Here is a 23944-nt window from a genome sequence, read left to right as displayed (position 1 = left end):
TATGTCATTTTACGTCACTTCAAATCATAGCTTAAAATATGGTGCCCTAATTTATAATTCATTATTTAAATTCTACAAAAATATAATAAATGTGTAAATTTAATGAGTAAAGATGAGTTATGTACAAAAAAAGTAGGTATGAATGTTTTTTTATTAGAATAGGTACCTATCTAATAAGTTATAAATATTAGTAATTTTTTTTACAGGCCTACATTTATTTCTAGAAAATACCTTTCAACGTGTTAGATAATAAGGTGAGTAATGTACGGTAAGACCTTATTTATTTTAGTTATTATTTTATATTAATAATATATGATTATATAGAGATAAACATAAAACTTATAATTATTTTATGATGACGATGATAATGATGTCGTTCTGATCGATTTCGGTTAGGGTGGCCAACCTCAAGGGAGACCAACCAAATACGCAGGACACATTATAATACAGATGCACTGCATATTTCCTCACTCTCATAATCCGATGGAAGGCGATGGAAGGCGAAGAACCAACGGCTTTACATGGTGTCCGAGGCATGAGAGTGTACACACTCCAACTTCCTGATTTCGCACTGTTATTAACAATTGTTCCACAGAAAAACCAATTATAGCTTTTATCAACTTCATCTAGGATTTGGTTTCTATTTTACTAACAATATTATTTCATTATGATATATCGTAAAAGAAACTTCTTTCCAATCAAGTGTACCACGATACCTCTCGTTTGATTTTCCTTAAACACGTATTTTGACTTTTATTTATTTATTTTATTTTGACTATTTGATTTTTCTTTGTTAGCAGACATGGGGGCTGATTTCGAATTCCCGATAAAAGCTACCTATTGTAGCAACTTCGACTTGGTGGAAATCGTATTCCTCTGTGTTGCCTTTACGTTCCTGTTGATCGTGCTGACACAAGTTGGTCGCATCATTTCGTCTGGATTTATAGATCTTACTTAAAAAAAAATTAGTGAGTAATTATATGCATATTTGTATATATTATGTACATAACGCAATCTGACGAAAGAATCTACATAATAAACGAGCACTACTTGGGTTAGGGGATTTAGAGCAATATTTATTTTATATTCGCCAAATCCATTGTGACCTTTCAACCTCGTCTTAAAACTCGTTTATAGGGTGACCCTGAAGCATCTTAGAGGCGTTGGGGCAGATGAATATATAAAAATCAATATTATGATCATGTCGAGGAACACAGTGATGTTAATACCATAAATGAAACGAATAATATTGCGACATCTAAACAATGTAAGCCATCTACGATTGTTATATAACATTAATTTGAAAATTGCAGAATAGCTGACGGTTGACGGTATTTTTAATAAGTGTTTTGTAACTAGCAACGTAATACCGGGCGCGTACAACGCTCTAACGACGTTTTCGGTTTATGAAGATATACTTTCATAATTACTATTCAAGTTTAATGTAGGTTTTTGTAATGAAGTTTATAGTTTTTTCTCACAGGTATAAAATTTTATATTAGAAGCGCTTAATGTTTTTAGAAATTTAAATGATTTACTTACGTACTCATTAATTTTAAAATGCATTAAGTATTATTCTTATTATAACCTTTTTTTTTGATAAATATGTTATACACGAAACGAGTAATTATGTGAATCTTTGATATTTAAACGCAATAAAAACAGTCGAAATTATTGAGAATTATGCTTAATAGTTAAGTGAAAAAAGTGTGAATTATACTGAAGATCGCATGTTCTAGAACCATTGAATAATAATTATTATACTTATTTTGTGTTTATTTTTGTTAATCACGTTTAATAAACACAAATATAATCTGCATGGAAGCATACATAATTATTTCTTGTGGTCTAGCAGCCTGGCGGAAAATACTCCAAAGATCAAGCCCTTTAAAAGAATAAGATAATTTTGCCCACAGGTGGGATATTTACGGGTTGTTTCTGCGTTAATCGATTCCAATGATTCTGAGGCACGATTCATACTAGTTCGCAAGTCGGGGCTGCATTATTATGTAACCAAAAACAAGATGGCAGTAGGAACGAGGATAAATAAACAGTTTTGACCTTGAGTTGGAATGACACCATTGGTTAAAATTCTAAAATATTATTTGGTATTCATTATTGATTGGTAAAATTACATTATAAATGTCGGCGATGTTATGATCACAAATTTGCTAAATTAAATATGATATACTTAAGTAAATAAGTGTTTTATTATTAAAAATTTAAGTAGATTGATTATTTTTTGTAGTGCATAGTATAGCGGACCTACTACGTTACTAACAAATCGCATGGAATAAAATAAAACTAAGGTCTGTTTATCATTATGTAGGTAATTTAAGCGAATGAAAAATTTAATATATGTATCGGTAGTCTCAATTTTTATCACTCTATTTCCTAATAAACGACCAAATTATTGATAATTTGAAAATATACTCTTCAAATGTTTTATGAAGTCGAAAGCGTTTGCCTATACTAACCGCAATAATCAAGTTTCACTTCAAAACTCTTCCTCGTCATCTTCGTCTGAATCTCGTTGCATGTCCAGGGTCGGATTAGCTATGACAACATAAACCTCGCGTTTCTTGTGACGAAGACTTACAATCTATTTTTGAGTCATAAAGTTTTGGATGAAATACAATAAAAGCATTTTTTATTGAAATACACAGAATAATAATAAAAAAGTATTAGTAAAGGTTTTTAGGGTGAAAATCCTTTGTGCGAGCCTTATCGGAGTCGAGAGAATAATTAGTCTTGCAGTCATTTGGCACTTAATTGCTAAGCAACGTAAGTGGAACTTCATCGCGTTGCCGCCATTTGTTTCGACGCTCTTTCAGTTCGTTATATGACTTCTTGTGAACTTTAGAAAAGGTCAAACTAGGCAACACAAAGCTCCAAGCTAATGGAAGAACTGTAGTGGTGTCGGGTGGACACGCGTAATAAGGATTTCGTCAAGCATCAAAATCCTGCCTCGGGTGTGACTGTGTGGTGTGGCGAGCCAAATTAGCGATGAGAGTACTGCTGGTTTTTGCTGATTTCTTCTGTAGTTTGGACATAAGCCTATTTACCTCTTTGCATATTAGATATGATGAAGTTAATGCAAACGTAAAATGATTTTCTCCATTCAATAATACTTATAAAATTTAAACAAAATAAATCGACTTTAATTTTTTCTTGAAATCGTAATGGGACCAAAAGTGAGTATCTTCGGCAAGTAAGGAGTCCCAAACAAAAAATTTTTTTTCAAATCAGTTCATGAATGATAGTTTTAAGAATTTAAAATCTAAATTGATAACCTGGAATAGGTTAAATAATTGGGTAATTCGGACCTGTTTGTGGTTTCCATTAGTTCTAGAGAATAATATAGCATGTCATTTGTGTTTTGTTTTGTTTCTGGCTGTTAAGGAAGACTTGGGGATTTTCAACAACAAATTATTTGTTTCATGCTAAAAGATGAATAAATAGCTAAAATAAATCCACTAGGAACAAGTACATTAATTTTATTAGTAATCTTCAAAATTTCGGAATTAAAATTAAATAATTTGTAGGATGACTAAAACTTTTTCTTTATCAGGTATACCCCATTGTGTGATTCCATGTTGATTCCAAATTATAAGCTTAATGAAATCAATTTAAACTGAATTTAAATACCATTTTACAGTTAGAACTTCGTTTACTAGTCTATAATCTATATATTCACGATATTAAAACTATTAAAACAAAATAACATTAATGAAAAATAAAATTAAAACGTACCAACAAATTGCAATGAATACCAAAATAGTTATTATCTCTACAAAAATCTTATTCTCGTTAGTCAATTATTTTGGCTAAAATGGTATCCAAATTCGCACGCTTAGATTTTTTGTGTCGTTTTATTTAAAGTTCCGCTGGTTGAAGGTCACCTTCAGGCACATTTGTGAAACGAGTTTCTGTATGCGATGACCAAGACGACAAAATGTTGACATAACGTCTCGACAATGGACGACTGACACACTTTGAGTGTAATAGGGAAGTTCACTCTCAGTATTATGTATTTTAAGATTTGCACTGTAACGATCGTCAAGTATTATAATGTTTCTTGTGGTTTTGCGAATTGGTTCTGCTCTGCTCTCTGTAATGAATATTTGATAACAGACAGACGTGGAAAACGGTCACCAGATATGAAATGATCACGCTTCGTTTATAGACACACGCGATTTTGCCACTTCCTACATTGTCATTTAAGTTGATATTGCTTTGATCTCACTTATATAGAGTTATATTTAACTTTACGACGACGAGAACACCGAGCTGGATTTCGAAATATATATTTTTTGCATCCCAAGATCTTTCAAGAATAGTTGTGGGTAATTAACAAATACACGATTTCAAAACGTAATGACTAACAGGTATTCCTGATGAAAATATGGAGTTTATATTACTATGGATATGTGAATATATGGATATGTGATAAATATGGATTTAATTATTCATAGAATTTCACGTATCTATGTAGGTATTATAACTTCGGAGAAAGTTGCGTCCAGTTTTCAAACCAACCTCTGTCACCCCTTCTGAGTTGTTTTCCGTTAAGTCATTTTATTGGAGAAGAGGATTAATGCAGCTTCAATGTTACTTGTCTAACATATTTAAAGTATTAAATGTTACTTGTCTAACATATATAAAGGCTTTGTGCAAGACCGTCTGAGTAGTTACCACTCACTCATCATATATTCTACTGCCAACCAGCACTGCTTCCGCCACTACAAGCACGAGGATGGTCACCGTTTAGTTCCCAAGGTTGGTGATATAATGGTAAAAAAAATTACGGCTCCAACTTTTTTAGGCAATAGTAACCACTTGCAACCAGGTGGCCTAGTTGCCTATCAGCTTACATGTGCTAAAATATAACTTTTTGTTTAGATTTCATAACTAGATAACTGAGTTGATTACGAGATATATCTCGCTGCAGACGTTAAGATTATATTCAGATAGAAAGCAAAGATAAAATTATGTCTATTAAGTAATTAACCAGGTAGACAAACTATTTCCAACCAAGTTTCAATGTGTTCATTAAATATTTATACATTTGTAAAAAATCATATAAAGAATAGATTGTCCTCTAAGCGAGGAGATCGCTTTTAGTAAACATATCAATTTAAATCGGTACATTACATTTTTTTTTGCTTTGTTAAATTTTTTTCTTCCAAATGTCTCGTAACATGATTTTGCGTGATATACTATACTAATATTATAAATGAGTAAATATTTCTCTCTATTGTTCTTTCACGGTCCTACCACTGAATCAAATTTAGTTAAACGATGTATGAAACAATCTTATACCCCAACGACAGTCACAATATACTTTTTTACGAATAACACAACAATTAGTATTCCTAAAAATATTTTTTTTAAGCACTGCTAGTGTGCAGGCTTGATTTGTACGTTTTTGGATACATACATTTATAAATTATAATTAATAAAGTCACAGTAATAAAACTCGAAATATGTTACATTTGTATTCCTCATTACCTGGAGGATAAAATAAAAGAAGTTTAACTCTTTGTCAATATGTTCTAATGAAAGCTTCAAATTTCCATACACTATGGCGTGCCCTTTTCATTTACAACCTTGGCCTGATAGTGCCTTTCTCATGTCGTTGACTCATGTGGTGTCTGTGTCGTCACACCAATCGCCGACCAGCCGTGCAACACAATCTTTGAGTTGTTGCCGTCTTGAAAATAGTATTTATATATCTACGAAAATAATGATTTTGTATGCAACTATGAAGTAGTTCTGAAGCGTCTTAAAAGTTCATAAAGGTTTTACTATTTCTAAAAGAATATCTATTCATCCCGCTCTACATCATCGGCCGATTCTTTATTGAAACTAGTTAAATATTGAAAAACTTTTTTGTTATTTAAAAATCAAAAAGCAAAATATTATTTATTTAAGTAGGCTCATAAAAGCGTTTTTGAATCCCCTTGCTTCATTATAGAATTAAACGTAAAGTATGTAAAGCTATTTGAATCTTGTTGCAAATTTTTCATCAGACTAATATGTATAATATAAACGCAAAAGTGTTTCTGTTTGTTTGATATCTCATCGTGATTACTACTGGACCAAACGTTATGAAATTTAACAAATTCATAGGATCTATGCGATATGCGATATATGTATATATACTAATATTTTAAATGCGAAAGTAGCTCTATCCGTCTTCCTATTCACGGTCAAACCACACAACCGAATTTGATTAAATTAGTTACGAAGCAATCTGAAATCTCAAAGAAGGACCAACACCTGACGATCAACTTCTAAGCCACAAGCGAAGTTGCGTGCGACAACTAGTACCTACTATATAAACTACTACTATATTATATGAAACGAATTTTGACAGTATTAATTTTTAGGTACTTTGTTTATAATACTCGATTTTTTGTACTAATGGTATTATATTTTTATTTATAGGTTTCCTTTGCAGATTAATTGAAATCTGAGAAATAGATTCTATTGTTTTGTAGTAACAATTATTTATTTTTTGTCTGAATGACCTTTGTTTATCATAGGTAAAACACGGTACAAGAAAATCGTTACGTACGCCATATTTTTATTGTATTTAAAATTGCGCAGTTTTCCCACTAGCGAGATCAAATTACATAATTTTAGGGCGTTATAAAATAAATATGAAATTATAAGTAAAGTCAAGTGGATAATTGTTATCCCGTTAATTTTTTAAGTACAAGTTTATTTCAAGTTGAACTTATTTCAGAATTAACATTGTTTTTCATAACATTTATGTCAATTTTCTGGTTTAATAGAATTTTAACCATATTAAAATTGATTTAAAGAGATATTACCGTACTTATGAAAACGATAATTATGTATTTTATTATATGTACTGCTTATTTTTTGTGGTCATTTGCGGCTTTTTCAATTTGGCCTAACAAAGAGATTTTATTTATGTCACGTGTACGGAAAACACGATTATATAAAAATTGCAACAGTTTTCAACGAAATTTGATTCAAATCGCGCTGACCTTAATGCTATACGCAATGTTTGCTATAATTTGATTTATGTAACGATCAGTGTAGCGCGAGAAAAATTCAGTTATATCAAACCTTTGATTTTCTTCGTTACGCCTACGTTTTTAGTTTATTAACCTCGTTAGTTAACATCTTCTCATGTGTATCGTTTGTTTAATTAAAGAAGCGATAAAATGATCTTTCTTATCTTACAAACTCTAAATCATTACTAAAAATTTTAGTATAATATAATACAATTGTTATGGTAAATAAGAGCTAGACAGCATGATACGCATGCTTAAGAATTATCTTTACCGAAAACGCTCTTTGAACCAGAGTAGAATCTCATAGGTATATTGTTTTCCTTTTCAAAATTATTACTACGAATAAAAGATAATAATAACTAAGTCGAAGAAAATAATTGAGATCATTTGCAAATATATTGACATTGATTTATTTTTTATTTTCTAATCAAAATAATGCAAAGGAACTAATCAGATCGATCGATCACGATCTTTATAAGATCGTCGTTGTATATAATGAGTCACTCATTCATTTTATACAGCCTAAAAATATTATAGTGTTTAAAACTGTCCTTAAAAAAATTTACTAAAATATTTATAAGTGCTTCTTTATAATTTTTCTTCAACATCACCTGTTACTATTAGTGGGTCAAATCTTAACTGAATTGAAAGCCATTTTTTCCAAATAATGGAACTAAATTTTATATATTTTTTTTGTTCTGGTAACAACCATTAGTAAATAAGAAGTAAATAAAAAATATTCACATTTATATGTTGAATAGTTATTAGTTATTTTGTATCAATTTTAAGTAACTTTGGATAGTCTAAGCAGGGATTGCAACACGCTAAACAAGTTACGATTTGAATTTTACAAAATGTTGTCAATCCCTGAGCCATTCACCAGCTGTGTCTTAACTTCTTACCGTAATATCTGAGAGGTTTCAGAGCTACTCCATCATCGAGGAGCAAAAGCACGTGAACCATTTCACAAGTGGCCAGTACAAGCCGGAGTGTTGTTTAGTGTACACGTCAAATTGACAAGTTGCGTTAAATTTTGGCGGGATTTTTTGACAAGTAAGTTTTTTTTAAACTTTTTATAGTTTGTGATTTAACAACAAATTTATACTTTATAAAAGTTTATTATTAAACAATTTTTATAGCTATGCGAACCACTTTTAAATTTATAGTAAATAATGCAACATTAATGGCTTAGCGACTTTACAACTATTTTACTATTTATTAAATAATAATTATCTGGGTGTTTTAACATTTGAATACTGAAATAAATAAATTAAATACATTTATAAAATAATCCTTCCTTTTTAAAAAAATACTTTGCTTAGGATATCTTCTACATATTTACCTATAGGCCAAGACGGTTTCGTCTTGGTTCAGTTCAGTTCAATACGCACCTTTTTTGCTTTGTTTGATATTCGATTTTATTCTCTTATTTTAAGTTTAGTATCTAGTTGTCGATGAACTGGAAAACCTTCGAAATGGGTGATAAAAAAAGTTCGAAACATACGAATTCATACAAATGTTTTCCTTAAGCTTTCAACATGATGGTTGAATTTCGATCTCTAAACTAGTTAGTTGGGCTAAATTAGAGCAGTAGGTATGGTTAACAGCAAATTTAATAAATATTGCCTTCTCACTCAGAATACCTACTTACTAAGAATCTTTGGAAAAAAACATAATTTTAATAAAGGAGTAAGATTTGTTTTTTTTTCTCGTATTATGCTAAAACTAATAATCGGATTAAATTTCCATGTTATAATAGCTTAACTTAACGTCCAATGGAGACCAATTATTATTGTAGAACTAGTAAATAATTTTCGTTTTATTTTAAAACTAGCTACGCGACACAGTCCGTGCGTTTAAAATAATATCCAACTTTTAGATTGAAAAATAAACATTAAAAAAAAATCCGTCTAGAAATGTTGAAATTCTCGGCTTTTCTCTAATATATAAAAACCGTTACCTTTGAATCAATCTGTTTATTAGGTAATGAAAACCGCATTAAAATCCGTTGCGTAGTTTATAAGTTCTAAGCATTCAGACGTTGGAAAGCAACTTTGTTATAAAAAAAATAAATAATGATAAGTTAGTAAAAAGTAACCTTTTTGTCAGAATTGTTGATTTACAAAATTTCTACGTATAAGTCTGCGACCTCTTTATATATTTTATTCAAAGTAAAAATAATATATAAATAAATTATTTTATTTTATTGCAAAAAATTGAAATACTTAAATGTCATATTATTAATACAAATTATACCAATAGTCTATGTTTGGAGATGTTATACGACGTTTATAAAAAAATGGCATTGGTGAAAGATTTCACATGTCACTTGAAAAATAGCACACTATGAACACAAATCAAATGGTTACTTTTAGAAGTCGGGAAATTGATAACTTAATTTAAACTACATACATAATAAATAATTCTAACAGGGCCGGATCTACCATATGGCTTTCTGGGCTTCAGCCCAAGACCCCGTGGATTCAAAGGGGCCTCAGCTAAGTTAGGACAAAATTCAAAAATAGGCGATAATACGAAAGAATGTATAACTTTATTAAATTAATCTGATCGTATGGTTTGCAGTCCAGCGAGACCTGCAATTAATCAAACCCATTCAATTAATTTAATTCAAGTCTACCTTCAGATATGTCTTAGGTGGGCCTCTAAGTAGTGTTAGCCCAGGCCCCTCTAAACTTACGGTCCGGCCCCGAATTCTAAGTTAATGTATTTATAATGAAATAATAAGTCAATTACATCTTGATCAAATCACATGTTTTGATAATAATAATTTATCCTTGTGGAATGAATGAAAAAACAGTCTATCAAAACTTACAAACCAATATTTTGTTGGACCAAATTTACGCACATATAATTTTTTTTTTAAAAACAAATCTAATTGTTTAGATATCTCCGGGAAGCAATTTTCTTTATAAGATTTAATCTGTAATAGGTACTTACGGAGGATGATATAATGTATTCTTTGTTAAATATCAACAATTTTAAAATAGACGATATTCGGTCAACATTATAAAATAATTTAAAATATATAAAACATGAATATTACATAGAAAAGTCATGTTTTAATTGTGTTGGAAGTATCATAATTATAGGGGCGTATTTAATGGCACGTTTTGTGTTGTCTGCTGATTAATTTAATTAATTCTTAATTATAATTATTCATCTACTTTTAAATTTATTTTAATTTTTATTTAAAATAGCTTTTTGTTTTAAAAAAATATTGTGTAATTGGAACAAAAGGTGCAATAAATACTGGAACGTACTATACCTAAGTGTATTATACAAATAATTTACACATATTTTTGCGTCCCTTCGTTTTATGAAAAATTAAAAAAAAATGTTAATTACTCAAATCAAAATGCATGATTTTGTTGTCATTTTCACACATAAAGTATCTTTCTTAAATCGTTTCGAGCAACAAATTTTACAGTAGCGGAGGTATTTGGACCAAGTCGATAAAAGGTGCTGGTATGTCTTAAGCTCATTTTAATATGCCATAATCATAAGAGATAATTATAATAAATTAATGTACTTAAGGTAACTGTTGAGTTCGCCCAGTATTTTACACTCGAATCTATATGCGAAAATAATCGATTCAATTATTTTGCACATGGCAATTCTTAACTACACTTATCAATTGATTCATATAAAATACTTTTTTCATATTATAATGATGTATAGGCAATGATCTTTACTATTTTCAACTATAGTTAATGGCTATAAAAAATAATACTATATAAAAATAAGACTACATTTCCTAATCCTTAATGCACACCTTTTTTTTTACTACATATTTATAAATATTCGATTTATTAAATTATATGTATGTGTAAATTATTTTTTTAATGTACTCTTAGGTTAAGTACGTTCCAGTATTTATTGCACCTTATGTTCCAATTGCACAATATTTTTGAAACAAAAAGTTTTTTCAATAAAAAATTTAAATAAAGTTAAATGAAGATGCATACTTTAATAAGTAGGTACAATTACAAATATTGGTACGAGTTTTTGGATTGTAATGAAATCAGATTAATCGTTGGGCTCTTCAATTAAATGACTGTTAATATTTACAAATTAATTTACTACATATTTTGTCTTAAAAATATAAGCCGTAATTCGTTAGAAATTGCTTTATTGTTTATTAGACATCTGCGCTTTATTGGGAATTGAGATAGAAAGTAATCAATAATAAATCACTTTGATGCGATCATCGATAAACTTTCATTATGTTGATGAATTATGGCCTCTGAATTAGTATAGTCACCTATGTATACAACCACTTAATCTATGCTAGAGAGAAATAATGAACCGGCGTATCTACTAATTTCTTAATTTATCTGTTGAATGATTACCTACTTACCTTAATTAAGATAGAACTCATGTTATTATATTAATACTTTATTATAGTGTAGTATTTCATAAATAATAATTGATAAACATTAAAAACAAATTATTATTTATACATAGTGTCATAGAAACATTATTAAAAATGGTGTCTGAACCCTAATTGTACAAAGCTTAAATATCTTTACGCGCGGGAAAGAGACAGCATAATAATTGTGGTCGCTTTTTAGTTGATCTGACCCACTCATTTCGATCCAATTATTTGCCATCGCAATCGCCATATCAAGAGTGGGGTCCGAATATCGAAGCTTATGTAACTACGAAAAATTATAATATTGCTCAAGCATTCAATGTAGCCGTAAGTTACCCAATGTTGCGTGAGACAGTGGGCGAAGTTTGTAAATCTGATATTACTTGAGGCTTGCTACATAGCAGTGCACACACAGGTGTAAGAGTAAATATATATCTTGCAAGTCACTTGTGAAATTTTAAAGAAACATTATCTATTACGGATGTCTTGAAAGACGGGTGCTGAGGCCAGTTGAGAGGGCAACTAAGCGTGTGTAATGTTTAAAGGTTACAGCTGGATTGCTTGTGAAAACATGTTTTGATGTCAATTTATTCATATATTGATAGATTATTAAATAATCCGAAATGAAATATCGATAAATTTATGTTTTAACTTCTTCCTGTTTACGAATATAAAATATATAATTAATATAATGAAATAAATAAAAACAGGCGATTTGCGAATCTTTTTTTGTAAGTTTCATGAGTTAAAACAACTACTTGCAAATACATTGTAAGTGGAGTAACCTTTAAGTCAAAGTTAAGTTAAAAAATCTTTATTAAATATAAAAGCGTTATAGTACGGTAGATAAACAGCAGAAAAACAAAAAGGCGTTAAACTTTCTCATTGATTGTTAAAGATCTAACACCGGTTTGGAAATAAACTCCTCGAAGCTAAGTACCGAAGGAAAAAGAACCAGCGAAAAAACTCGGCGGGTTTTTTTTATCTCAAGTTTAAAAACTCGTTTCATTTACTTTTTTTTTAATGGACAGGAGTGTCTTGTCTAAAAATAATTAGTTATGTAATATATTTTAGATATATTATTTAATGAATATTACAAAAGTAATGTATTAGATAATGAATGATAGACAAGAATTTTAAATTTTACAATAGAATATTATTGAACTTGTACTGGGACTTTGTTGTATTGTCTATAATAGTTATAATCTAATTTCTTGATACTGATCGTATTAGGTCAAATTCAATCGTCGGTTTTTGCTAATTCATAAGTTCCGCACTGAGGAATATATTCAAGGAAAATATGTCAGTGGAAAATAGACACAAAGAAAAGTACATTTAATTATGACAAATAAAAGTTATCCTAAAAACATTGTTAAATATTCCATCCCGCCCTCTATCAGTACCAGCTGTTCTAGTTAAAATTCGCAACATTGAGATGGCGCTAGTAAAGTAGCATTGGGCCTAAAACGCGGAATTTTCATCCCCTAACATGCATGTCTAGATGTATAATTATAGTTCCTGTATTACCCGTTAGGTCCTAGGTGGCACCACTTGTATTTTAAATGACGCTAACGTTGTGTTCAACGGAAAGTATATAAAGCCAGGCTCTCGAAATGTTCGTCGTGCCTTAAAAGTATAAGCCTTTATATTGCCCTAATAGCATTTGTTACATGAAAACTATTTTTTGGAATTCATCGCACGGATTGTGTGTGATGAGTCAATAATGATAAATGAACTTCTAATGTAGAAGAAAATATCGTTTCGTCGTCTATTGAAAACATTCATAAGTATAAAAAACTTTGTTCTCTAGTTGATCCGCTAAGATTTTGCGACAGAACTGCTCCAAGAATCCAAAACCTTGTCTAATGAAATATTTTGCGTTAATTTTTTTCTTATAATACAGTTTAAGATAACGAAAGAACAGAAGGAGAGCTCCTTACAATTTAAATATTAATTAACCCTTTTTTTTTGTCTTCGTATTGCTGTATACATACCTCCTTAAACGATTTTCTTTTTGTACTTTTAGTAACAAAATGTCACGAAGATTATCGAAACGATACTTGACCCCCGCTGAGGAATATAAGTGTCCTCTATCAGCGGAAACTCAGGCGATAGCTGAGGAGGAATTAAGAGAGACCGAAAATTCTAGGTCTCAAGCACTCCAGGCGCTGAGAAGCTGGATGGAACAGAACCCTAAGTTTTCCGCAATCAGAATGGGTAAGAAATGGATTTAAAGATAAGTTTTTTAAATAAATAATGTCATACCATACGATATGTTTTATTGACATTAGAATATATTTTCAGATGGAAACTTTCTTCTTCGTTATTTGCGTGCTAAGAAGTTCAGTGTACCAATGGCCCAAGAGGCGATTGAACGCTACATACTTCTCAGACAGTCCTGGGGTATCGCCTTCAATCAGCTGGACTACACTTTGCCCGTTATGACTGAAATCATCAACCTAGGGTATTTTTTATTTCAAATTTCTATCTTATGTAGATATAGTGCAGCTTTATTAAAAAGCTGAGAGTCCGAACTGTCCATGCACGAATATATCAATATATTTTGTTGTGCATATACATTAGGAAGTTTCATAATACTACGAAATTTACGACAGCCAATCTGTGGCTGGCACCTATAATATTCATTATTAATCAATTTATGTTAATAGCTTACGTAATTAAAGACAAAAGAAAATCTGATGTTAACTTTATTCGTTAATTATAATAAATGTACACTTACCATAACACAGTACCGTAACCGAATGGTTAATTAAACTCGATTCCATAACATTTTTGACTAATTATTGATGTTATTATTTCAGGTACATTTTTGTGAGCCCGTTCAAAGACAAATTAGGACGTCGCGTTGTAATTTACAGGCCAGGTATGTTATATTTCTACATTAAAAGTTGTTATTCTTTTAGTTTTTAGAAATGTTTATCCATCCATGTAAAAATGTAATGTAAAACCGTGTTGCGTATTTTCTACGCTTCAATACGATTTGAATAACGTTAAAATAGCCAGGTGTCTAGTTATTTTTTTTAATTTTATAGTGATGTAATAAATAATCACATGTTTGATTTAAATATAATTGCAATACACAATTCTAAAAAAAAACATTCGTATTGTAGCTGTTACAACATTACTTTGCGTACTTAAATACGTAATCTACAATTTTGTGTGTTTTTTAAAACAAAGCTCGGCTTTCTAATTTAAGTGGCCACTGACCACTTCAATTTTTTACTTATGTCTGTTTGGTTTTGTTTGAGAATGTTTATTAAGTAATTTAATTCAATATGAAATTGTAATCAAATATACCTCTAATTTTTATATCGATTCGTAACTTCGTAAATGTATGTTATTCTGATCACAATACAATCAGCGGGTATCAAAAAGCTGGCGAAGCTAGTAGGTGGACAATCAAACTGTTCCATGGCGGCACAGATCCGTCGTCCTTGAGTTCATTTGGTCTGTGCCGAGTCTCATCCATTGCACTGACCTAAAATTTGTTTTCTTTTCAATTACAATCCAAATTCTATTTTAGGTGTATTCGACCCTTACAAATTCACGAACCAGGATATGTGCCGTGTTATGGCCATCTGTTACGAGACTTTAATGGAGGACGAAGAAACCCAGGTACGGGGACTAGTACACTATGCAGATGGTTCGGGAGTTAGCTTCCCTCATATGACTCTTTTCACTCCGAAGGAAGCCGTAAGGATTGTGAAGAATGGCGAGGTAATGGCGAAATGTACATCTTGTATATCATAAGTGGAGCTAATTAATAAAATCAAATAACATTTTTAAAAACTTTCATCAATTACAGCGTACTATTCCATTAAGACACAAGGAGATATACGGCGTAAATGTCCATCCGACGATTAAGTTTGCGCTGGATTTCGGTATGGGTCTCATCTCTGAGAAAATCAGAAAACGTGTGAAGTTATATACCGCAATAGACGAGGTCGAGATTGATAAGAAGCTGTTGCCTCAGGAGTACGGCGGTGTCATGCCGATGAAGGAAATGATTGGTCAGTATTTTTATTATATTCTGTAAGATTTTTTTTTAAATTATATATTTACTCACTTTCTGCAATGAAAACTTTCAAAAACAAGTTATCGTAATTGATTCATTGTTAAACTCAAAACTAAGTCTAAGTAAATACTTATCCGTTATATAAGAATATGAGTATGAATTTTTTTATATATGTTGATAGAATATTTAGAGCAAAATTTATATTTAACTTTCAGAGTTGTGGAAAATAGAGATGGCTAACAAACGCGATATTTTGTTACTAAACGACAAAATGGCGGTTCGTTTAGAAATGTACAGTGAAGCGGCGCGTGAGGGCGCCATCTCTGCTCTACGGAGCGGCGCGAATACTTGCGCAGGCGCAGACGCAGTTGGTGACGCTATGCGGGGTCTTACCGGAAACTTTAGAAAACTTGAAGTGGACTGAATCACTTAATATAAATTAGTTATTAATATAAGTAAGATTAATGGTAGAGCGAGGGTAACATAAGAGACAAATAATAAATAAGTATATGTATTTATAATCAACAACTATACAATCGTGTTTATTTAAGTATGTGTACACAACTATTTTCAGTATTATGAATATATATATTTATCCATATTTTTATATGCAAATTATGTAAATGATCATTTAATTTTGATAATATTTGACTTTTAATTCGTGCATTTTAAATGAACTGAATAATATCATTAGTATAGAATAGCTGATAACTTGTATGTAAGTAATCTTAAATAGGAACTTGTGATATAATCAATGTGAAGTGACAACCTCAGTTTACTTGAACGATTAAAGGGAGATTGAGATAAATAAAAGATTGGTTTTGTTATTTCAAAGTTATTTATTAAAAACTCTTTATCTACCTAACTGGTGTGAAGCGGATTTGATCAACACCGTAAACGCCACGTCACAGTTTCAAATATGTAATGTCGGAAGTTTGGCATTTCACAATACTGTATCAGGCACTAAACTAATATTTGTCCGACCACCACATTACTAGAGACCTCTTCATTAACGTCAATAACGCGATCATTAACCAGTCTTATATAGAAAATACTATAAGAACTATGGAGTGTAGAAGTAAGAAGAATTATAGTAATCCCTTAAATTGTATGAAATTTACATGAAACTGTTGGAGCAAGAGAGTTCGGTAGAATGAAACGGATATATTAGAGAAATATGTTAAAAAAACGCCTTCAAAAGACGCTATTTAAAAACGCAAATTATAACTCATTTAATTCGTTGGACACGTTTTTGCGCGAAGACTCGTGAACTTCTTACATCTACATTCCATAACAAGAGCCTGCGGGCACCGACGAAAATTCGCATGTGATTAAATACCCGCCAAATAGCCGACTTGATTACCGATCGTAACCTTCCAACGGACACTTAATCAATACGAATGATCGATGTGTTACTATTCTAATATTAGAATTATCGTAATTACATATAATTATCATTGTTTGAGCTATATATTCTACGTCGAATAAACGTCGTATGAAATGGATTATAACATGAAGTCGATATCAAAAAGATTCCTTAAACTACTAATTAAGGCCTGAGATGGGTTACGGTTTCTAGTAATGCGGTGGTTTCGTTTCAAGGACTTATTAAACATAAACCTCCTTAATTTTGGCATAATTAGGAACTTTTTCTTAAAAGTAATACCAACAGTGAAATTCTAAATTATTTTTTTTTTTTATATCTCAACAAGAAATCTACGCGGTACTCGCTGTTTGACTATTGATTTTGAAGTTCGTACAAAAGGTACGGGAGCATCTATCAAATACAGTACAAACTCTACGAAGAAGCATTTCTTTTATACACTAGTTCGATTACCACAACTGACAGGACCCGCTTTGCCGAACGTAAGAATTGACTTACTTATTTTAGGTATTCGTTTAAGCTGAATTCTATGAAACGAATCGACTATCGAAAACTTAAATACTACACATTCCTTCCAAAATGTTTATTAGGACAAAATGTCTGAAACCAATGTGTTATAATCCAAGGAGTTTTGCGTTAAATACAAATTAATAAAAAGTGCAAGTTCGTCTTATAGAATTCAACTTTCGACAGAGTAATGTATCACGGAATCCAAAATTTACAAGTCGTAATTTTAAACATTTCAAATGAAATATATTCCACAAAACTATTTATTAAATCATCTATTGAATACGGATCTCAGTACTTTAACTATTCCATTCTAATGTAACGAAACACAATATACTATGGGTACTCGTAAAACCGTACAAAATGGCATGCAATCAATACATTAGTAGTTAAGTAACGAACAGTAAGTACATTTAAAGCTCTTTGATTTTTAAATTAAGCGAGACAATCGGCAATCACGTCACAATATCTAAACTATTCAATTTGAAATTTACAAATATTACTGATAAAATTGGAAAATTTGTCTACAATTAAAATTACATAATGTCTCGTTTAAATACTGCTCAATATGAACTGAATCGATATATCAACGAAACATATGTATATTTAAAAACGACCTATTACATTACACTAGCAATTATTACTAATGTATGATATAAATTTAAAAAGTCAAACTTACACTTTGTCGTCATGCAACGTATCATTTATAAAGCGTATTAAAGGCATGTATTGAATTCACGGACCGAATGTTTGTACTTATATAAATAACCATCAATTACAAACATTATATTATACATCGCAGATCTAACAACTAGGCACTTCATCGTAGAGAGAATCATTAGAATTCGTCTAATATCTATCCAGTGATTCGGCTAAGTCTTTGATACAATTAAAAACTATTCTCACGTAATAATAAAGGCTATTATCGCATGTACTCTTCACAACAGGACTCTGGACATGAAAACATCGGTTATAAAGCGTTACAATTACCAGATGAATTAATATTATATTATAACATGATTATCTGATCAATGTCTTTCATTATACTAACTAGCCTTGTATTTATTTCCTTATGATATAATAGCATGAGGGTCCATAACGGTAACTTCAGAATCGACAATTGAGAAAAACACGTTTAGCAGTGCGATTCTGTAAGAAATCACTTCGTATCTCACTCGCAATAAATATTGACAACCGACTTAAGAGTGATACGCCATTTTGATACGTGTATCAAAATGGCGTATCACTCTTCGTATCGTATCAGCGTATAAATTTTATAATTGTTATAATCGATGTCGTATATCACATTCTGACATATCAATATCGTGTTCTACGGTGAGTTTCGAGTTTATTGTTTCAGAATAGCCTATCAGGTTTTGTAATTGAAATATGTCATGAGGTATATAACAGATTATAAGTCCAAAAATATATAAGTGTTTCTTGACCGTACCGGACCCACATACATCGTTAATCAATTCCTTATAATTAAGTTAGAATCTGTTAATATTACTATGATTGTCGTTGAGGTTCGTTTACAAAATTCATTATGAGACAAGATATAAATGAAAGATGAGAACTGATAATACGGATTTTCCTGTACACAATTTCTGAACTGAATAAAATTGATAAGACTCGAAGAATCTTGCTATCCTTTATAAACACACACAATAGATAGAGATAGTAATACTCTTAGCCCCGTACGTGTTATATTACTTTTAGATATTGTGTACAACATAATCTCTACTATTACATTAAACATATACATAAATCATTAATAATGTAAATTAATACAGTAACATCAATAAACATACGCATTCCGGAGATGTTGCTTATTAATATAATACCAAGTAAAATTTATTTTAAACAAGTATTTATCGTTACAAAGTTACATTAGAACATATATTACGCAACTCTATATAAAAGAATTAAAAAAAGAAACCTTCTAAATATTTCCTACTTCAAAACAAACCTACCGTATATGATTAATCGTACCTACAACAATATTTAGACACTATACATAAATGTAACATTATCAATTAGATATTAAAATATAATAATCGTTATTAATTCAACTGTCTCCTTTAGAAATATTAAACTATATTATCACTAGCATGTTTAGCGAATAAAAAATATTATAAAACTATCAATATAAAATGGCTGACACGTTGAAATTATTTACATAACTTTGGCACTAACGTTGGCATAACTTTTTTTTTGGCAATTGGCATCGTTTCTATTTCTATAATAGATTTCGTGTACTTAAAAATTAATCCGCCAACCAAAAACTGGGAACGGATATGTGCACGTTGTCGTAAGCAGGTGCGTTAAATGTCCAAACACAGTTGCGGGTTAACGGCGTTATAACTTCACTTTTAAGATTAATTGTTATTAATGAAAGCGTTATTATTGAAGCCTTTTTTATATTAAATAATGATTAAATAAAAAAAATCTTTAACAACCATTACGACAAAATAAACAATGAAACAAAATTTTCTTTTACTTGGATGAGTAAATATTTTTTCGTGTATTTATGAAAACTCCTGCGCACTTCGAAATCACCGTTTGCTAGATCTGTTGCAACTAGATTCCGTATAGTGATTGCGAAAAACTATACGATCAAACTATGAAAAAAAAATGCCACTAAAAGAGAGGGAGATAGATATTAACTAAGAAAAAAAAATAAAATCTGCTACTTAGCAATCATTTTTAATGACTTCATCATCGATACATATTGGAGGGAGAGGACTCTTTGATCAAACAAGACATTTTGTAGGACAAATATTTTTTCAAATAATTTAGATGATTATTTTGAGATAAAGCAAAAATTATCCCAGTTACAAGCTAATAAATTTTTGAGAATCATCAAATCGACATATTTTATCCCTGTTACCTCTGTTAGCTACCACAATCGAGTTTTCGTACAGGAAATTGTTGGGCGTCTCATCATAATGAAGCTACTCACGAAACATTAGCTTAATAGTAATCAAGTGCAAAAATGGACCACGGATCCTGGACTATTCGCTTAGGAATCGCCAAAAAAAGTAGTATTTGGTCGGTTAAATACCGACAAGATACCGGAAGATAAGAAATTGATCTGAACCTTACTTAACCTAACTGAAAAGTGAGTGTTGAATTGGAAAATGTTTGATTAATAATTATTTGTTGAGAGACCTTTCTAAGTTCATATGTTTTTAGTCGCAGTTATTCGGTAATTTTTATGAAGTGCTAGTATTATCTTATTTTGTTCCATATTTTATCGTAATTATGCCTCCAGTGGAATAAAATCGATGATGTTTATGGAAGATATTCGTTGTAATATAAAATAATCATATAGAGACAACTTTTCGCTATTATACTGATTAAATTTACTTTTGTCGCTTAAATTTTTAACTTTTTATTCTTCTTATTGTTAGAATCAATTTGTTCATTTTTGATCCAGCTTTAAATGTCATAAATTGATAACAGTTAATCTTAAAAGTGACCAAGTTATACTTACTTATATATTACATGAATATTCTGTATGAAATGCTTATCCGGAATGAAAATATGGAAGAACACAGAGTATTTTGAGCCTGTTGTCTTAAATTATGAAATGTACATATAATCCATTCCGATTTATTTTTATATAACTATTTGGCTTAGCAATAATGTATATTTTAAGATTGCTTGTTTTTTGCACGTCGAATTGTAATCTATCACCGGAGATATGACACCCAAAAACGAAAATATTTATTATTAAAATATAAAAGAAAATTAAGTACACTCACTCGATGATGGATTTTAAGTACTTAAATATGTAACAATAATGTATAATTGCCCCAGTATTCGTAACGACGATTTATCGTTTTTCATCGTCTATAGTTTCACAAATATTAAACGCATAACATATCAATGAATTTGATATTTTATAAAAAAACCCGTGTCTGACCATCGGTCATGTCAAGCTTAGTAATTAGTTACATCAATTAGAAATCGAAATTATTATTATAATTAATCGACACCATCCCTTGGGATTAGTTATATAAGTGGACAACGCCAACGGACATATGAATTATTAAAATCACAAGACGTTACTATTTATTAACAAATGTTTTATCATAATATAGACATTTAACATCAACAACAAATATTGTTTCGTAATCGTAGCTATTAGATTTGGTGTTTTTGAGGAAGTAAGTTGTTCGTTGTATATTATATTGTAAACCGTTCACCGTGATTTATGGACATTACGGGTTATGCTGAGTCTCCACAAGATGGAAATTGGCAAGTTTTGTGTTATTACGCGTTGTTTATAAACACTATTGTGATTGAGTAAATTGAAAACAACAATTATTAGAAAGAGTGACGACGAAATATTTTACATAGATCAAAATATAGATATTAAATTGTTGACAGTCTGCAAAATTAAAAAACAGTTACGAGCACAGAAATTGCCAACTATTTCAGTGGAAACGTACTTTTACATTAGCTATCATCAAACTAATAACATGACATCATCGTCGTAATGCCTAAACAAATTCTCAGTACACAAAACTCATGAACAGCTGCGGCTCTCTTGTTCACTAAAACTTTAGTAAAATGTGTATCCAAAATCTTTCAACATCGTGAAGTTTTTTTTTTTTTTACTTTCCGATCTAATTTATACACCTGAATTCCGATCTATGTGTTTATATATTGAATTAAGGTTACTGCCGTAATATGATATATGTCAGCCAGTATAAAACAATCATACATTTTTTTCGTTTTGATTTAATTTTATATAAATTAGATTAGAAATTTCGTACACATATTGCAAGTTTTGTACTAAACTTACGTGTAATATTCTATAGAGTGACCTCGCAACTGGCGTACTTGTTGACCTTGTAGTTGCTTAATAAGAAGGGTGTAGGAACTAGATCGATGCCGCGCCTCTGCGGCCTTCGGTTCAGCGTCACACAGTTGTCATGGGTTGTTAGGGTCACTGGAAAATATTTTACATTTGTTTTTTATTTTAATAAAGACATTTTAATCTGCTTTAAAAAAATATAAAACATTACTAATTGATTTCACGGGGTTGGACGATGTCAAAAATGATCCTAATAATAATTTTTATTAACTCTGTAATAGTGTAGACTGATGCACAGTAGGTATATAATATGTTTACCTTGTCTTGGTACCCTCGGCAGGGTATAGGTGTCCGCGGGTCAGACCCAGTACTGATTGCGTCTGAGCATCGGGTTCGTTGGAGCGACGCCCGGAACACGGACAGGGTACGCAGACTCACTCGCTTCGTAACTACTCCAGTCTTCAGCCTGTAAAAACAAAAAATAAACTGAAGTCGAAAATTGTTTTGCGTTTGCGATTTGGTCTGTTCATACTTTCGACTTTTCATTTAATGCTCTTAAATACAGTAGTCTAAATCTAGTCTCAAAACGTTTGTTTTCAATAAATACAAATAGATCACCAGATCAGCCATCGAGGTGTGTAAGAAAACATCACAACACTTCATAAATAAATATGGGTATAATACGAGGGCTCTAAGTTGACCGGTCTGAAGTTGGGTCCCAAGAGGCGAGAGAGAGAAGTAAGTAACTTAACGGGTACTATACTTACCTAAAACCAATTCCAAGTTAATAAATATTTTTTTGTTCCATTTACTACAATTCTCTATACGACTTACGCCTTTTTTACAGCTAGTAAAAAATGAAAAAGTTGTAAAGATAATATATTTCGTCGATATATACTTACGTCGGTATGATCTTCTGCACCGTAAGGATACCTCGCATTGAGATCAGGTATACCGGAGTCAGCCAGTGGAGTCACCTTACACGCGACGCTACCTCCCGACGGTAACGGAGTACTAGTGCCAGTGTGGACTGATTGTTCTGATGACACATACCTGAAAAACATTAGTATAATATATTACGTTTATAATCATAAATACCAGTATCTAAATGTACCATTTTTGTTGTAGTAATTCAATTAATTATATTTTTTCTACACAACTATATTATTTATAAATCAGCGTTAAATTAGTATCGACATGGATTAGTATGAGTGTGACGCTCATGTTAACAAGATATCTTAGTTTGCGTGAGACGACTAAGAGTAAAGACAGCAAAAAAAATACAAATGAGATGATATATGTTAAGTTTACATTAATAAATATTAATTAATTTAAGTTGTAGGGAGCGCCTTCGTCAGTGAACAGATCTATACATCTAATGTTTATGTGCATATGTACAAATAATATGGAGCAAATTGATTAGTTAGTAACTTTAATTTTTAATCAATTTTATAGTATAGTAATATATTAAAAAATGAAATTCCCAAATGTACCTTTTAATAGGAGGTGTCGCCTGTGTAGGCGAAGGCATTAAATGATCAGGTGGTCTCGGCAGTGGTATGGGAGCCACAGCACCCTGGCTTTGTCCATGTATTTTGACTAACGCGTTTTGATCTCTCATGAGGTATCGGCGACATTTTATTAACCCAAATATAACTATGATGGCAAGAGCAACACCGAGTAACGCCATTAATATCATCATGTAGTAAGATGATTCGCCATTTGAAACCTTGAAAAACATACAGGCATA

The 23944-nt window shown here is 30.9% G+C and overlaps 2 protein-coding genes across 3 annotated transcripts in view; one reads left to right on the top strand and one right to left on the bottom strand.

The window, feature by feature from the left end:
• The first annotated feature begins 102 nt into the window (after positions 1-102).
• LOC125075994 (alpha-tocopherol transfer protein-like) lies at positions 103-15962 on the top strand. 2 transcript variants are annotated; one of them, XM_047687910.1, is made up of 9 exons: positions 103-132; positions 207-268; positions 801-968; positions 13469-13659; positions 13747-13906; positions 14265-14326; positions 14987-15180; positions 15269-15473; positions 15694-15962. In XM_047687910.1, the coding sequence occupies exons 4-9, from the start codon at positions 13476-13478 to the stop codon at positions 15900-15902; spliced, it is 1014 nt and encodes a 337-aa protein (XP_047543866.1). In that variant the 5' UTR covers positions 103-132; positions 207-268; positions 801-968; positions 13469-13475; the 3' UTR covers positions 15903-15962. The 2 variants fall into 2 exon arrangements, 1 of the variants encoding a protein (XP_047543866.1); XR_007120269.1 differs by lacking the exons at positions 13469-13659; positions 13747-13906; positions 14265-14326; ... (1 more) ...; positions 15269-15473; positions 15694-15962 and adding exons at positions 1138-1267; positions 1917-2161 and having other exon boundaries at positions 207-254.
• A 5020-nt stretch (positions 15963-20982) lies between these two features.
• LOC125075788 (chondroitin sulfate proteoglycan 4) overlaps positions 20983-23944 on the bottom strand; it is a 32135-nt gene continuing 29173 nt past the window's right edge. Inside the window, exons 22-25 of the mRNA XM_047687548.1 lie at positions 23688-23923; positions 23097-23247; positions 22513-22660; positions 20983-22329 (exon numbers count right to left, since the gene is read on the bottom strand). Coding sequence (XP_047543504.1) covers positions 22553-22660; positions 23097-23247; positions 23688-23923 — 495 coding nt within the window. The 3' untranslated portion in view covers positions 20983-22329; positions 22513-22552. The remainder of the gene's footprint in view (positions 22330-22512; positions 22661-23096; positions 23248-23687; positions 23924-23944) is intronic.

The sequence above is a fragment of the Vanessa atalanta genome, chromosome Z, assembly GCF_905147765.1.
Source record: "Vanessa atalanta chromosome Z, ilVanAtal1.2, whole genome shotgun sequence".
In the NCBI taxonomy this organism is placed as follows: domain Eukaryota; kingdom Metazoa; phylum Arthropoda; class Insecta; order Lepidoptera; family Nymphalidae; genus Vanessa; species Vanessa atalanta.
Note: the sequence above shows the minus strand (reverse complement) of the source record. Positions and strands in the feature narration are given on the sequence as shown.

Coding starts and splice junctions, on each gene's coding strand:
- LOC125075994 (XM_047687910.1), top strand. CDS start 13,476: ATGTCACGAAGATTATCGAAACGATACTTGACCCCCGCTGAGGAATAT. Junction 13,907..14,264: donor ACTGAAATCATCAACCTAGG/GTATTTTTTATT, acceptor TTATTATTTCAG/GTACATTTTTGTGAGCCCGT. Junction 15,474..15,693: donor GCCGATGAAGGAAATGATTG/GTCAGTATTTTT, acceptor TTTAACTTTCAG/AGTTGTGGAAAATAGAGATG.